At 35.2% G+C, this 14,771-nt stretch overlaps 1 protein-coding gene across 6 annotated transcripts in view; it reads left to right on the forward strand.

The window, feature by feature from the left end:
* Nucleotides 1-479: 479 nt before the first annotated feature.
* Nucleotides 480-14,771, forward strand: part of Lrpl (low density lipoprotein receptor-related protein-like protein) — a 173,913-nt gene continuing 159,621 nt past the window's right edge. The window contains exons 1-2 of one of the 6 annotated variants that reach the window (XM_073087784.1): nt 480-846; nt 1,129-1,483. In XM_073087784.1, the coding sequence (XP_072943885.1) occupies nt 1,468-1,483 (16 nt within the window). In that variant the 5' untranslated portion in view covers nt 480-846; nt 1,129-1,467. The remainder of the gene's footprint in view (nt 847-1,128; nt 1,484-14,771) is intronic. The other 5 variants (XM_073087785.1, XM_073087786.1, XM_073087788.1 and 2 more) reach the window with 5 other exon arrangements.

Here is a 14,771-nt window from a genome sequence, read left to right on the forward strand (position 1 = left end):
TCCTAGCGAATAATTCACAATAGCCGAATATTCAAAACAATCTCTCGACGTCTCTCCCAAAAATTCGGGAAAGACATTTTTATTTTTACCCTCGAAAAATTAATGTAGAGATAAATCAGTGATAAGGGTGAGCGAAGAGTGCAGTTGTAATCAATCCTAAGAATCGTGGGTAGATATAGGAACGAAACTTACTAAGAATTGAGTTACTGAGAGCTTACGAATCGTAACGCCGCAGTGTTAATAAGTCACGCACGGTGGTCAAGACAATGTTACGTGTTGTTTTTGTTACGTCCGATTAACCCATATTGTATTCGCGGTACGAACGCTTGACGTCACGTTACGCCCTCGATTTTTCTATCAAGCGAGGGGCGTCGGGTCACGTCGGGTACCGGCGGCTTGCAAATGCCCCGCGCATGCGTCGAAATTGCGCCAATTTCGTGGCCAGCGGCCTCTACCGGCACTTCCAGTCCTCAGTTGGCCCGGAGGAGGGATGTAGCGTCGCGCGAGGTTGCACCTCCCGAGATGTCAAATTTAAAAACAGAATAGTTCGAAAATGGAACTGCGGAATTTTAAAAAATAACCGCGCCGCCGGCGTCGCACTGACTACCCGAGTGTTGTGTTGTAGCTTTAAGTTGTGTGCGGTTTTCTGAGTGTAGCAAGGTAGCGGGAAATTTAGTGTAAAACATTAAGTAATAATTATTTTAGTACAGGCGGCAGTGATTCAATTGCAATGTCCGTGCCGCTCTCATTAAAACAGTGGCAGCATAACCTTGACACGTTTTCCCGCGCTACCTCCCCAACCTTGTTTTCAGTTGCACTTAGGGTTCTCAACTATTAGAAAATATCGTACGTATTTACTTTGCAAACACGTGAAGAATTATATTATATCTAGTACATTTTGGTTCGATAAACTCATTTTAAGTCATTAAATGTACATTTTTTAAAATAAATGGTTCTCCTAAATCTTATCAAGCTTAGGCTTTAGCTTATGCTTGTATACAAAATTAACCTTAAACCTGTAACTGTTTTTTCTTAGATCTTAAAAATATAATGAAATTATTTAATTATGCAGTATAAATTGGGTTTTTTTTGCGTCAAATTAAAACTTTGTCTTACTCCTACATATAGTGGTAGATAAAAATAATAAAACATCGCATAATAGAAGTTGACAACCCTAGATGCACTGACTCTTGACATTTACCGCAAAAGTGGGTACTATTGAAACTGTAATTGTAAATATTGCCGTATTAGTACTGAGCTTTAGAAATTGAAACTGTGTTCAACTCAACATCGGAGGTCAATGTCAAGCGATTAAAATGTTACGTGCGCTGCCTGAGTGTGATATTTTTAAAATCGTGCGATATTACATACGTTCTAAGTAGATTTGAGAATATTTCGTATGAGAACAGAGATAATTAAGAAAAATGAGACACTTGTGATTGGTGGAGCGGCAAGGGCGCTATCAAAATGAAAAGTTTTGAAGGTAAGACTTTCTTTTTTAATATTAAATTAAATTGAAAATTATTTTATTTATGAAAAAAATAAATTAAGATAGTCTTAAGACTATGAAAGATGAGGACTACGAAGAGTGGAGGACGCGAACAAATTATAAATAAAAGGTAAGGAAAAGTTTTTATATACATTATATATTATAAATTATAATATTTTTTTTAATATTTATTTCAAATTATATATCGGTGAAAAATTTGCAACATTTGTATGTAAAGATTTTTTTTTTCCAAATTCTATTAATAATTGTATGTGTATCCGTACCTTCTGGTTTTGACTCTCGCCTGACCACAATTTGACCATGCTACCTTTCAGAAATAATTCTAGACCTTATTTGAAGTAGTTTGTAATCCCACGACTACCGTCAGCAAATTTAAACCTTGTTTCAACTGTGTCTGATATAATATGAGGCGCGCTTATTTGGATTTTAGGAGCAGCAATCCGTCGAATTCAGGACTCCATTTGCATATGAAAATATATATTTTATGGTCCAAAGATTTGTTATGTTATGCTTGATACAACATACGATCCCTTTACTATATGTACATAATTTTATCGTTTCAGACACTGAAAAGTATTATCTATATAGTACCTTCGTATCTATTAGGTACATGAAACGAGCATAAAAATAATTAATTTATATAAGACGTTTTCCAAATTAAACCCTTTAGTATCGTCATACTGTTTCGTATTCTTTTCAGAAAATCCTTTCATTTGATACCCGTGCCATAAAAATAATTGGACTACCATATTAGATCGTCTGCCATATTGGATTTAAATGACGTCTTTAGTCTAATTATTTATTGTTACCGAAACTAAACGTCAACAATATTTCAGCTAAATCGGTTGGAGATAGCTGGTTTATAATTCAGTTGCAAGATTTGATACTCGACAAGCCCTTTCATTTGAGGCCTAGGTATATAATGGGGGTGCAGAAAAATAATTGGTCTACCATATTGAGACGTCTCCCATACATAGATGTTATCATTGTCCCATATTGGATTTAAAATGACGTCTTTAATCGAATTATTTATTGTTAGCGAAGTTACCGAAACAAAATGTCAGCAAAATTTCAGCTCAATCGATTGGTTAGTGGTTGTTTAAAATTCTGTTGCAAGATTTAATCTTCAATACGATCTAATAGGTATTGTTAAAAGCTTGTAATAAGCGTTATTGGTTCGCTATAGACACGATCTGTTTTTCATAGCGTAGTGAATAGAAAAAGGTTACTAGCGCCCAAGAGAGCAATGCTCTGAACATCAGACGTAGTTGGCTCATAAAGGGAGAATAAGTCTATTATCAAAGTAGTGTACTGGGCTTTATTGTTTATTTACGAGCACGTTATAATGGACGAGAGTCTGGGGATAGCTGGAGCTGTAAAGTTTTAAAATGAATGAATAAGTAACGCTTTCTAGAGTCATAACGTCGCACTACGTCTATACGCCGTAGTAACTATGAAATCAGCATTTAAGGGTCTTAAACCAATTATTTTGTACAGCCGGGGATTGAACCTGTAACTCAAAGATATATTGACCATTGAGGTATAAGAGATCGTAATATAAGATCGTCCACTAGTAGAGTTCTGGTCGAATGAAAACAATTCCTATTACTTTTTTTTCTCAAAAATCGTTTGCGAACATTTTCTTTGGGATCAATTAATTTTTGCCTGTGTAAAAATATACTTTCATGACACAAAATATTACAGTTTTACGATCGGAATATAAAATCTGCCTTATTAAAAAGAAGTAGCTACATTTAACTATTAATAAGCAGATAAACCTATGGAAAACATAAAAAGATGCGAAAAATAATGAAACAATCTCCGTTTGACTGTAACGTGTCTCACAGCGGCTATGTAAGTTCAATGGCGTCGTCTTGGTTCAGATTGATCGGATTAGTGGGCAACCCATCTGTCGGATTTCGTACTACCCGAAGAGCTGCCACAAGGTTAACGATTGTTCCATGTATCAACAAGGAAGTAACTACTAAACATGTCATCCAGTACGGAACTTTTAATGAAAATCTGGCGACATTCACCCATTTCAGGATCGATTGCACTCAGTGTTGCTTAACTTGACAAATAGCATATGTTAGATATCGGCGCTGCCTGTTAATTATATTGATTAACTTTTGCAAAGTTTTTAAGAAATCTCTTACACTTTTTTGTGTGATTGTGTCATTGTGCATCTATTATAACCCAACCAACCAACCTAACCCATTATAGGTAATAAAAAATTGACTTTTGAACATATTATATTGTAGAATTTAATAAACTCAGCACCACCACACTTACAACAAGGAGTTGAATGTAAAGTGGAAGTCCTTGGAATCCTTCGGGAGCTCCCTTAGTTGGACACTTAGGAGTCGTGACATACAGGAAGGTTATTGGGTTAAGGGTCCTAAGAAGGAAACATTTTTAAACTGAGTCTACTCTCTGAGTTTACTGTATGTAATTTTTGCGAAAATTTAAAGTTCTGAATACTTTCTTCTATTTTTAGGATTAAAAAGGAAAAATAATTGTCGATATTTCAGTTAAATATTAAAATGGACGTAATATTCTATATTAAAACTAGCTGACCCGGCAAACGTTGTGTTGCCATATAAATAAAAAAAATGTTAAGGATGAACAACCCTTATCACTTAAGGGTATGAAAAATAGATAGTAGCCGATTCTCAGACCTACTGAATATGCATATAAAATTTGGTGAAAATCTGTAAAGCCGTTTCGGACGAGTACGGTAACTAACATTGCGACACGAGAATATATAAGATACGAAAACCAAGCAATTATCAATAGTTTACTAAATAAGTGAACCGATTATAAATACTAGATATATTGACGTTATATTGTTGACCTGTGTGGTAAGCCGTCAGTGAGTTCTCGGTTCGATCCCCGGCCAGGCCGATATCTGAATCATGAATTTAGATTCTTATTGTTGGTCTGGGTGTCTGTTTATTAGTTTTGTGTGTGTTCATGAGAACCAAGACAGAGGAAACCTTAGGGCGGGTCTTAAACTTAAAACTTACGTAATGTATTTTTTCTTATTAAACCTATAAAAACATATCAGTCGGAATTAAAAACAAGTTAATTACAATTCTTAATTAATCAGTCGCCGACAGTGGGGCTATATATTGTAGAAATCGTTATTTATTTATGTTACAAACTCAGCTAATTCTAAGACATAACCATCCCAAAATGTATTACATTACACAGCGCAAAAGTTACTTGTAATCCCGGAAGCTACGTTTAAATTTAGTATACCGTAGTGTATTGATAAATCAATTAAGCGGATTACGTAACTCATGTGTAGCTAACATGTGATGCGGAATATATTAATTCAGCGTAAGACAGCTACCACACAGGCCTTTACTGGGCATTATCTTAACTCTGATTAATGGTGTACCCGCCCACTGAACGCTCATCCCCTTGATGACAATGTAAAGTGGAAGGTTGCTTAAGATAATCTATATTTTGTTTATAAATAGAGGTTGGGATATTTGTAGATAAGACCGTTGTGTGGAACACCGTTTCATCGGTTATCTAAGGTACGTCTGAGTGTTTTCTTTTTTTTTAATATTAAATATTCTTGTAAAATTAAATTTACTGGCCATTTGATTAAAATAATTTAGGAAGCTTATGCATGAGCGACAGCCCACGCCGACGGTCACCACCGATGATCGTTTAGCGACCGATGATCAACAAAGTCATGGATGACCAACCGCAGACACTGATGATCGACCAGGTCCTCGTCGCCATCTGCCACAATCAGGTCCACTGCATAGTCGTTCTCTTCTTCTTTCATTAAAGGAAAAAAAAACTATTTGTAAAATAAAATCATGTTCCGCATTGAGGGAAATTTTCCCCGAAATCCCTTCTTTATGTCTCTGACGTCACGTAGAAATTAATAGTGACAGCGCTGAATGTAGGAAAAATTTACCGCCCGCTCAGTGACAAGCATTGAGTACTAGACACATGGAAATTGTGTACTCCCGCTGAATACAAAGCTCGGATTTTATGGGCCTGTAACTTGGACAATGGGCCTCAGCGTTATTGTGACTATACAACATATATCTATGGGTATAAATGTGAAATTATGTTGAAAGAATTAATTTCAATTCTATGAATAAATATAAAGGGTTTTATCACTTTATCTTTAATTTACATTCTGTTATATAAAGGGGGCAGTAAGTGCAGTAACAACTACCAGGTAGGCTGTATACTCGTTCTCTTCTACTTTCATAAAAAGAAAAAAATAATATGTGAAATAAAATCATGCTCAGTATCAGCGTGTGAATTTTTTTCCCGAAATCCCTTCTTTATGTCTCTGACGTCACGTAGAAATTAATAGTGACAGCGCTGAATGTAGGAAAAATTTACCGCCCGCTCAGTGACAAGCATTGAGTACTAGACACATGGAAATTGTGTACTCCCGCTGAATACAAAGCTCGGATTTTATGGGCCTGTAACTTGGACAATGGGCCTCGGCGTTATTGTTGCTATACATAGGGATATGAATGTGAAATTGTATTTGGAAGAATTTGTATTTATTTTAACTTTTATGGGGAAATATAAAGGTTTTATCACTTTATCTTTGTGTATAAAATCCTACTGTCAATACGTTCGTATGTGTTCATTCTTCTTTTAAACGCCTTGGCCGATCATGATAAGGTATATTGTACTTATGATGGATGTTTGCTATAATTAGTTAGTAGAGATCCAGACATAACTTTACATTTGAATTCTTGAATCATTTTTTTAAATTTTCACTTAAAAATATTGTTTGCCTCCGAACAACTTTCAATATCTTTTTATATTCATGACATATAAAATATAATCTAAGCTACTGTCAACTTCAGCGTTGCAGTAAAATCTATTTTGAATTGTTTTAGGCAAAAATCCGCACACACAGGCATCTGCCATTAAATACATGGAATATTTCGCGAATTTCATAGCATACTATATTCTATTTTTAAACGTCAAAGGGATTTTTGTATGGCTTTTTTTTATAATATAGGAGTAGCAGATGAGCATGAAGTCCACCTGATGCTAAGTGACTACTGCGGCCCATGGATATCTGAAATGAATCCCAGATAGGATTAGATATTCCTACCTGAGGTCGGCCACAGATGCGCCGCTACCCCTGAGGACTAAGCTGAAACGCCTCGGAAAAGTCTGTCTCCCTTACCACACCCTTCAAAACGGAACACAGCAGCGCCTGACACTGCTGTTATTAGGTAGAAATAGGTGTGATGGTGGTGCCGCCGGAGTCGAACCACAATGGGTTCTACCACCTAAAAACATTCCAACAATTCATAGTTATAGTTGTATCACAAATAATCAATTTATGTCACGACAACAATAAAATAATTAAAGTTTAACTAAGGTTTGGCAAACGACATTTTCCGTCGGGTTAGGTAATCCTGCCCGGGGTTCAGCCTTCAGTCTCAGTTTGGAGCTTGTGTTACAAGATGTTATGGAGATTTCGATAGCGTGATTCAGAATCATGTAGCGCCATCTCTTAATGAGTTGCGAGATAGAGCCACTAAGGTATTAAGGTAACGGGTAGGGGCCAATCCGTGTCGAATATTTACAAAATGCGTATAAAGTCTCCAATAATGTTTAACTATTGCTTTCTTATGACAATAAATAGTGAAGAGGAAACATTCTTAAAAAATCTTACCAAAGGTATGTGAAGCCTACCAATCCACACTTGGCCAGCACAGTTAACTACTCGTATGTCCTAATCCTCCTTATTCGGAGAGAAAAACTATGTCCAGCATTGGTGCAGTAATTAGTTGATGATGATGATTTTGGCGATGATAACAACCAGGACGAAAGTCTTAATGTTCCTAAGAAAGATGAAAATGCGCATGAAATTTTGAATGACAGATGACTTAATATCCGAAAAAGATGATATAGATAAAATAACCGAAGATTCACCCAGGTATGAACTATGATCGAAAAGGTTGCAAAGTCCCGTAAGTAGTTCAACTGTGCGTCAACTCTGACCAGCTTAAACAATTATCCAATTACGTAAAACCACGACCGGTGATGAAGCACTTGCACTAGGACTAAATAACTCAGGAGCTTAAGACGTATAATACACACTTACATGCAAAGATAGTAGCAGATATAGTCCAAGCTAGTGTTATATGCAAATAATATAGTCTGCTACGGTGATGCTTACGTCATAATCTACTGTACTTAATACTCAACTGGGCACAAGGGACCTGTGTTTTCAGGGTTAGAAAAGTTAATGATGAATTTTCCATGCTTGCCCAATATCAGTTGGTAGATTTCAAAAAAACTTATATTATATGATTCAGACCTTCATCAGTTAAGAGAAATGTGTGCCTAGAAAAAGAACAAAAATGAGTTACAGGCATATATTCGTAAATAATACTCGTAATATAATTTATGAAATCTTATGCCCACGAGTTAGGTACTTTTACGGTCCTTGATAAGGTAACACAGCGAAAAATGAGCACCTATAGCTATATCTACTCTTGAAACAAAAAGAAAACTTTAGATCTCTTCTTCAAACAGAAAAAAAAAACATTACATTTTAGACGTATTTTAAAAATCCTCTCTCGAGATTTTAGCGAACCATTTACAAAACGCTCGAACCACAGCCAGTGACTATTACTTTACAAAAGCAAACAGAAACATTTATATCAAAGACCCTAAACGCTAATTAACCGTCTGGAGATGCACCCGAGGTCAAGAACTCGTCTGGGTCCTGACCTCTCACCTTCTGTGACCTTTCAACAAAGCCATTTCAGCTATGACCTGCGTAGGTACTTTAAAAGACGCTTAGTGTCACGCCTGAAAGTTTAATGTTAAACTTAAGTAATGTTGTACGTTCTGGATTATCATATACCATTTTGGATTAAAAGAACTTAGTGAAGGCTTGGTTCGGCTCCGGAGGTACCACCGTTATTTTCCATTTGTGACTAATTACAAATTATAAGCACTGCTGTAGTCTGGTATGAAGGGTGGATAAGGCCGGAATAGGGAGACATATTCATCAGAGATATTCCAACTTAACTAAGTTGCTGCCCTTGCCGTTGCTGCCCTTGAGAACTCTCAAGGGCAGCAACGCGTCAGTGACCGACCTTAGTTAGGACTTTAATCTTATCTGGGGTCGATAACAGATGTCTATTTGTGGCAGTTATCACTTGCCGTCAGGTGGAATGCATGATCGTACTATTTTTATATTGCACTTGAATTAGTGTTCACTGTCGCCCTCTCAACAGCATTGGAGTTAAAGACTGATGCACATGCGTTGCTGCCCTTAAGGACTAATTTAGAATGCTTTACAGAAGTATATCTTCCTTGCCACATACTTCAAAATCGAATACAAGACCGCCTGAAACTGCTGTTATGAGAAATATGCGGTAACTTCGGAATCGACCCACGAAAGATTCTACTACCAGTATAAAAAATTAAAATATTTTACCTATATTTTATCGCTAATGTGATTTTTTATATCCTCCACGTTACTTCCCCATCATTTAATATGAATAATTTTGATCCCTTCCTACAGGAGTTATAAAGGGATGAAGATATTTTACCTTTTTACGTAAAAGGTACAAGTCAAACTTAAGTTTTACGTCTAACTCAATTTCATACTCAACTCATAATGCAAATGAAATTGTCGAACCTTGAAAAGGGACAACATTTCCATAGGGACTGAAGCCCAATATTTTAAATCAAACATAGGTTCGCGTCGAATTTTCACTCGGCGAATTTTCACTCGGCTATTAAAAATATTTTTTATGAGATGCTGATACTTAATACTTTTGGAGCGTAAAGGCCATGTCTTTTACACACATATTATGATCCGTGGAAGTCTTATTGAAATCGTTACAGTTTTATCAAACATTATTTAAGATAAACCTAGTAGTACAGATGGGAGAACATTTAAATAATAATAATAAGTACATAATTAAACTCGCTTAGCAAAAGATGTTCCGAAATACAACTGACGAAACATTACAACTTTATCAACGGGGATATGTATGGAAGCACGTATAAAAGTAATTTATCATCTATAGATATACGTATTGGTGTAATATCCCCGCCGTACCTAAAAGGCGTACAAGTCAAAGATAAGTTTTATGTCTAACGCGAGATCCAGCTGCCAGAGCTCATTCGTTTTCATGTAATGCAAATGAAATTGTCGAACCTTGAAACGGGTAGACACATCCATGGGGACCGAGGCGGAATATTTTAAGGCGAACGTTCATATCGACTTTACTTTTACTGACGTCGTTTGTCATACGCCGATATTTGTATTATTTAATGTTGGGTAGATATCCGGTTCGAAGGACCATGCGTCAAACTGAAAACAAAGGTATCATTTATTTATGTATTTTTAATGAGGCAATGTACTTAAAAACCCGTTTAGTGATTTATTCATAGATGTAAAATAAATTTGAAGCGTATCTGTCAAAAAGTATATCTCGTTACAAGAGGGTTTGTATCACGTTATAAGTAGCAAATAGGTATTTAGTCGATCATTATACATATGTTAAGAGATAGTAAGTGTTAACTTTAAACATCTCTTAAATATATATATAATATCTCTGCAGTAGTCGCTTCGTTGGTAAATTTAATTAAAAATATAAAATTGCGTCATAAAAGCTTCGGAACTGATTAATTTTCACCGGATTTCACTGGATAGTGCGATGGATGTATATATGTTTACATTATATGCGCCTTACCTGAGGATTTAATGTTTTTTGTCATCACGTCCGTTACGTTACATATTACGAGTGCAATGATAAGAATTTTGATTTCAGTTTAGGTAAGTAAGTTATGTATTCCTTGACGTCCACCAACAAGTGCAATTAACTTGAAATACAAAGTCCTGAGTAAGATCGATCACAAATATGGAAGACAAAGATAATGAGAAGAAGTCAAATACATGTGCACTACAGGGTAATCGATTAGTATAACAAACAGCATTTTATAATTTACTATTTATGAAATATTATTTGTGGTCAGGGTGCCTCCGTAATCAAATTCTAAAGGTAGTAAAAGCGATACTGCTCGGGAGTAGAAACGCATCTATGATTGATTTTAGGTACGAGCCCTCGATATATAAAATGGTTTCAAATGTCTAGGGGCGGTAGTGATCACTGAACATCAGATCTGTGTTTTTGTTTACTACCTAGATAAAATACATAAACGAACACCATATTTTTTTTTTACATTTTTTACACAAGAACTTTTACTACTTGAAAAGCTTCAAGCCCTTTGAGGTTACATTCTTTTTGTTCTCGTGTGGAATATTGATCAAAAATTCACAAACTTTGCTCAAAATCTCAATACCCATTTTGTAGTAGGTAATCCTGGATAAAATATTTAAATTCCCCGTTCCGTTCCGTTTTCCCGCTTGTCTAGAAAAGCTTGTTCCATTTTTCTTTAAAACGTTCCAGATTATAAGGCTCCAGATCTGATTGACCTACAAGTTGAAGAATCGAGATCTCGGATATTGGTGGAACAGTTAGCGCTTTTGAAAGCTGCTTTTGATGGGATATTACAAAAACTTTTATCATTAAGCTCTGTTCTTGAACCGAACAGGTTATCGATAGTCTTTTACAAAGTAAATTTATAATTAACATCGTGTCTATTGTAGTCATAAGATTTATATTAAAGTAGAATACAAAAAATCCATTGATTTATACTAAAAATACCTTTTTAATACAGGTCTTAAGAAATAGAACCTACACCGAGCAGCAGTAATGAAGCATGCTCCAGCACTCTTGAAGTATTCTTCAATACTCCCTTTTGACTTGAAAAAGGGACTGAGCAGGCCTCTTCCCGAGTCGAATTTATAAAGATTCATCAAAGAATACATATTGAGTGGTCTTATGAAGTATCTAACGGAAGTAGATAAAGTAATCGTGCGACCGTCTGTCTTTTTAAGTACTACGTAACATGATTCCTCTTTATCCAAGGTTGTACTAAAAAACACCATTACCACAACAATCATTCATGATATTTTAAGAAACATACATAAGTAGCAAATTAGAATGAAGTTCATCTGATATTAAATTGTCGACAACCTCAGATAAAAACGGACTTACCACCCTTGACGACAAGGTTGAAATATTTTGTATAAAGTGTTTGTCTTAACCCTTGTTACACGATAAACCAGAAAACAGTAAGGCTGGTGCAATGGAAGATTTTACTACCTTTAAAATGAGTTCAAACCCTTAAAGTTGTAATGAATTGGATTATATTTTCGACAGAACCAAGTATATTTCTAGGAATAGCATTTCTACCGCATCTCTGAGTAACCTTGGTAGTAGATTGGTGATCCTTTTCAAAATCGACTCAATGCTTTCGTTTACTCCTTGAATAAATGTAGGTAGCTCATATAAGGTTGTTGTATACAGAAAACAACGCTTGTTAATACTTATCGCTCCCTCTAAAGTTTGATGGTAATTGCTTTGCTCAAACCATTTCGCGTCGCGCATGTAAAATTGTACTTGTGTAATTCACCTAAAAGTCTCATGAATGACATGAATTATGTACTGAATTACGGAACGGAACATTCTATATTCATGAAGAGTGACGCCGCGTGGAGCTTAATGTTTTTAAGTGAAATGTGATGAGGAAACCCTATTGCTATTGTTTTAGGCTCGTGCGAAATTTTGGGGAAATCCTTAAGCAAATAAGTTTGGTAATGAGTTTGCTTTACATTGTACGTGATGTAGCTTTGATGAATATTAATTTTAGCGTTATAAATCGACGAATAAAAGGTGATTTCGTATTGTATAGCTGTTCTATATTAAAAGTTGTGGTTTGGAAAGTTTTAATGGCAAGGATTTTTAACTGTGTAACAAAAAAGGCAGATAAGTTTTATTAAAGTGTAAAGGGACGTAACCGGATAAAATTGAGGTCTAAACTGATTTCAGGAAAAAAAGTAAGTAAATGATGCTGTTCCTAAATAATAGGATTGGAATCTGACGACTACATTCCTAAGCACTAAGTTGCATCGCCTTATGTAAGCACTTGTTAATTCTTCAAAGATACCACAATAACTCTTGACATTGCTATTACAAAGCACGAATCTTTGCAATTTAGTTGGTACATTTACAGCAGGAAGAGTTTTATCAAGGTCCCTTTCTTCAGTTGTGTACAAATCATCTTCAACTTTCTTTATATCTTTGCTTATGTTTACAATAGATCCTCTTGGCTTTCAAAGCTTATTTACGGGTCACGAGACGACAAACTTCAGAGATTAACGAACCAATTTCTCCTCGATGTCGATTATGATAATTGTATCGAGCGCTTTTGAGATTAGGTCGTCAACATTTTGCATAATATTCTATCGGGACACTGGATTGATACGTAGCCGACCCATTACTTTCCTTCTGATGAGTACGGACGTCCTTTCACATTGAGAGAAGAATAGGCTGTAGTCCACTTGGCCTAGTGTATTGCTTCTTCATTAGAGCTAGTATTAATAGTTTTAATAGTTTTACTAGTATAGTTATATTAAATGGGTGGTCTATGGGAGCTAATAAGCGAGCGTGAGTCAGTGTATAAAATCCGGAGACGAAAAAATGTTTTATTAAACACAAAGAAATTGAAAAAAACCGAAGGTAAGAAAATCCGGCTCGGTGATCGTATATTACGCGCACGTTATGCAAAAAAGATTCAATCTCATTTATCCGAAATTTAATCAAGGGATTACCTTAACCTTATACGAATCCAGCGTCACACATAAAGAAAACCGTCCGAAAAACATCAGCCGTAATCCAAACAAACGACCAGCTGAGTGATATTAATGGCGGAGGCCGTTTCCCGGTTCCCCACTTTCTTTCCCATTGAAATTGTGGGAAATGTGTTACGTGGGGTATCATGTTCTGCATCGCTACATCGGGGATAGTATCACTGTTACTCGATAAAAATCTGTATAATTAGGTTTATTTTTCTTTTACTGTCTAACAATATCTAGATCTGAAGAATATTGATCAAGTCGGTTTTTTGCATGTAAAACTTTCATCATACAAATACCATAATGTTAGTTAAACTCTTATTTATTACCCATACACCTACATCTCTCTTGCAATAATGTAGCCCTATTGTGACTTAGTTTAAAGGGCCTGAAAGGGTACCACTGATATAATAGTACCTATTACCACTTACTTACATGATAATTATTTCCACAGTAGATCTTTCTTATCTTGATAACAAAAATTCAAATGGAGGAAGGAAAGTTGCAAAAATCCGGTAATTATACCTCATTTATTTAGAGAAAGAAATGTCGTTTTTCCTCTTCCAAATACGCCGCTGAAGATGTATCTCGTATATTCCTTTTTATTTATCATCTGAGAAGCTTTGTGAGGGTTTTTCTTAACATACGATGAGCAAGATGATATAGGGGAGTGCAATAAAAGTGTTTTATGACTCGAATTATCTGCACATGTTTTGGCAGACAATAAATAAAGTGCGTTTATAATAACGCTGTTTCTGTAGAGCATCAGAATAGCAATGTATCAGAAATATATTTGCAACTTTTTTTGTTGTAATCAGTATCAATTTGAGAGTTCACTGTGGTCCAATTTCGTATGGTAACAACTTCTTTGATGGCTTGGCAAAACCTGCAACTATCGAATATTTTAAAGCATAATATAATGTTTCCTTTTTTTACAAATTGTTTTGAATTGATTTATTTACATAAAATCTTTTATATTAAAGAAATGACCATTTGTTACAATTAATTGTTCACGATTTTTTAAAGTTAATATGCATTATAAAATAGTAGCATACTTTTATAACATGAGTTAAATATTGCAATTCATCATAATAGCATTTCTACATAGTTGTGATTCCCCAATCTCTTTGCAATTTGTGAATGAGAAAAATATACAAAAGTCACTATTTTCATTACAATAATTGTTAAATCAAGTTGCTTGTAACTTGTATTTTCCTAACAAAAGAAATCAAATTGTCTTGTCTATAAACGGACCTATATATCTGAAAAGTATGTAGGCTTAGTTGCTAAAATTCAATTTACTGCCTAAAATAAATCTGTGGGATAATTTGGTTTTGTTATACGGCCTTTCCCACATTGTTTCCATTTCTATATAAATTCTTTTTATTATCATATCCAATAACAGAATTTTCTTTGGTTCAATGAATTTGTGTGCCCGCGAAGTCTTTGTACATTTATATCGAATTCAATTCTACTTGTATATTCTAACCCTAAACCCTTCTCAAAGTCCTTCAACTACAAAAAATC

This window comes from Epargyreus clarus, unplaced genomic scaffold (assembly GCF_041222505.1).
Source record: "Epargyreus clarus isolate Ecla_fem2 unplaced genomic scaffold, WU_Ecla_fem_2.2 ptg000026l, whole genome shotgun sequence".
Lineage (NCBI taxonomy): Eukaryota > Metazoa > Arthropoda > Insecta > Lepidoptera > Hesperiidae > Epargyreus > Epargyreus clarus.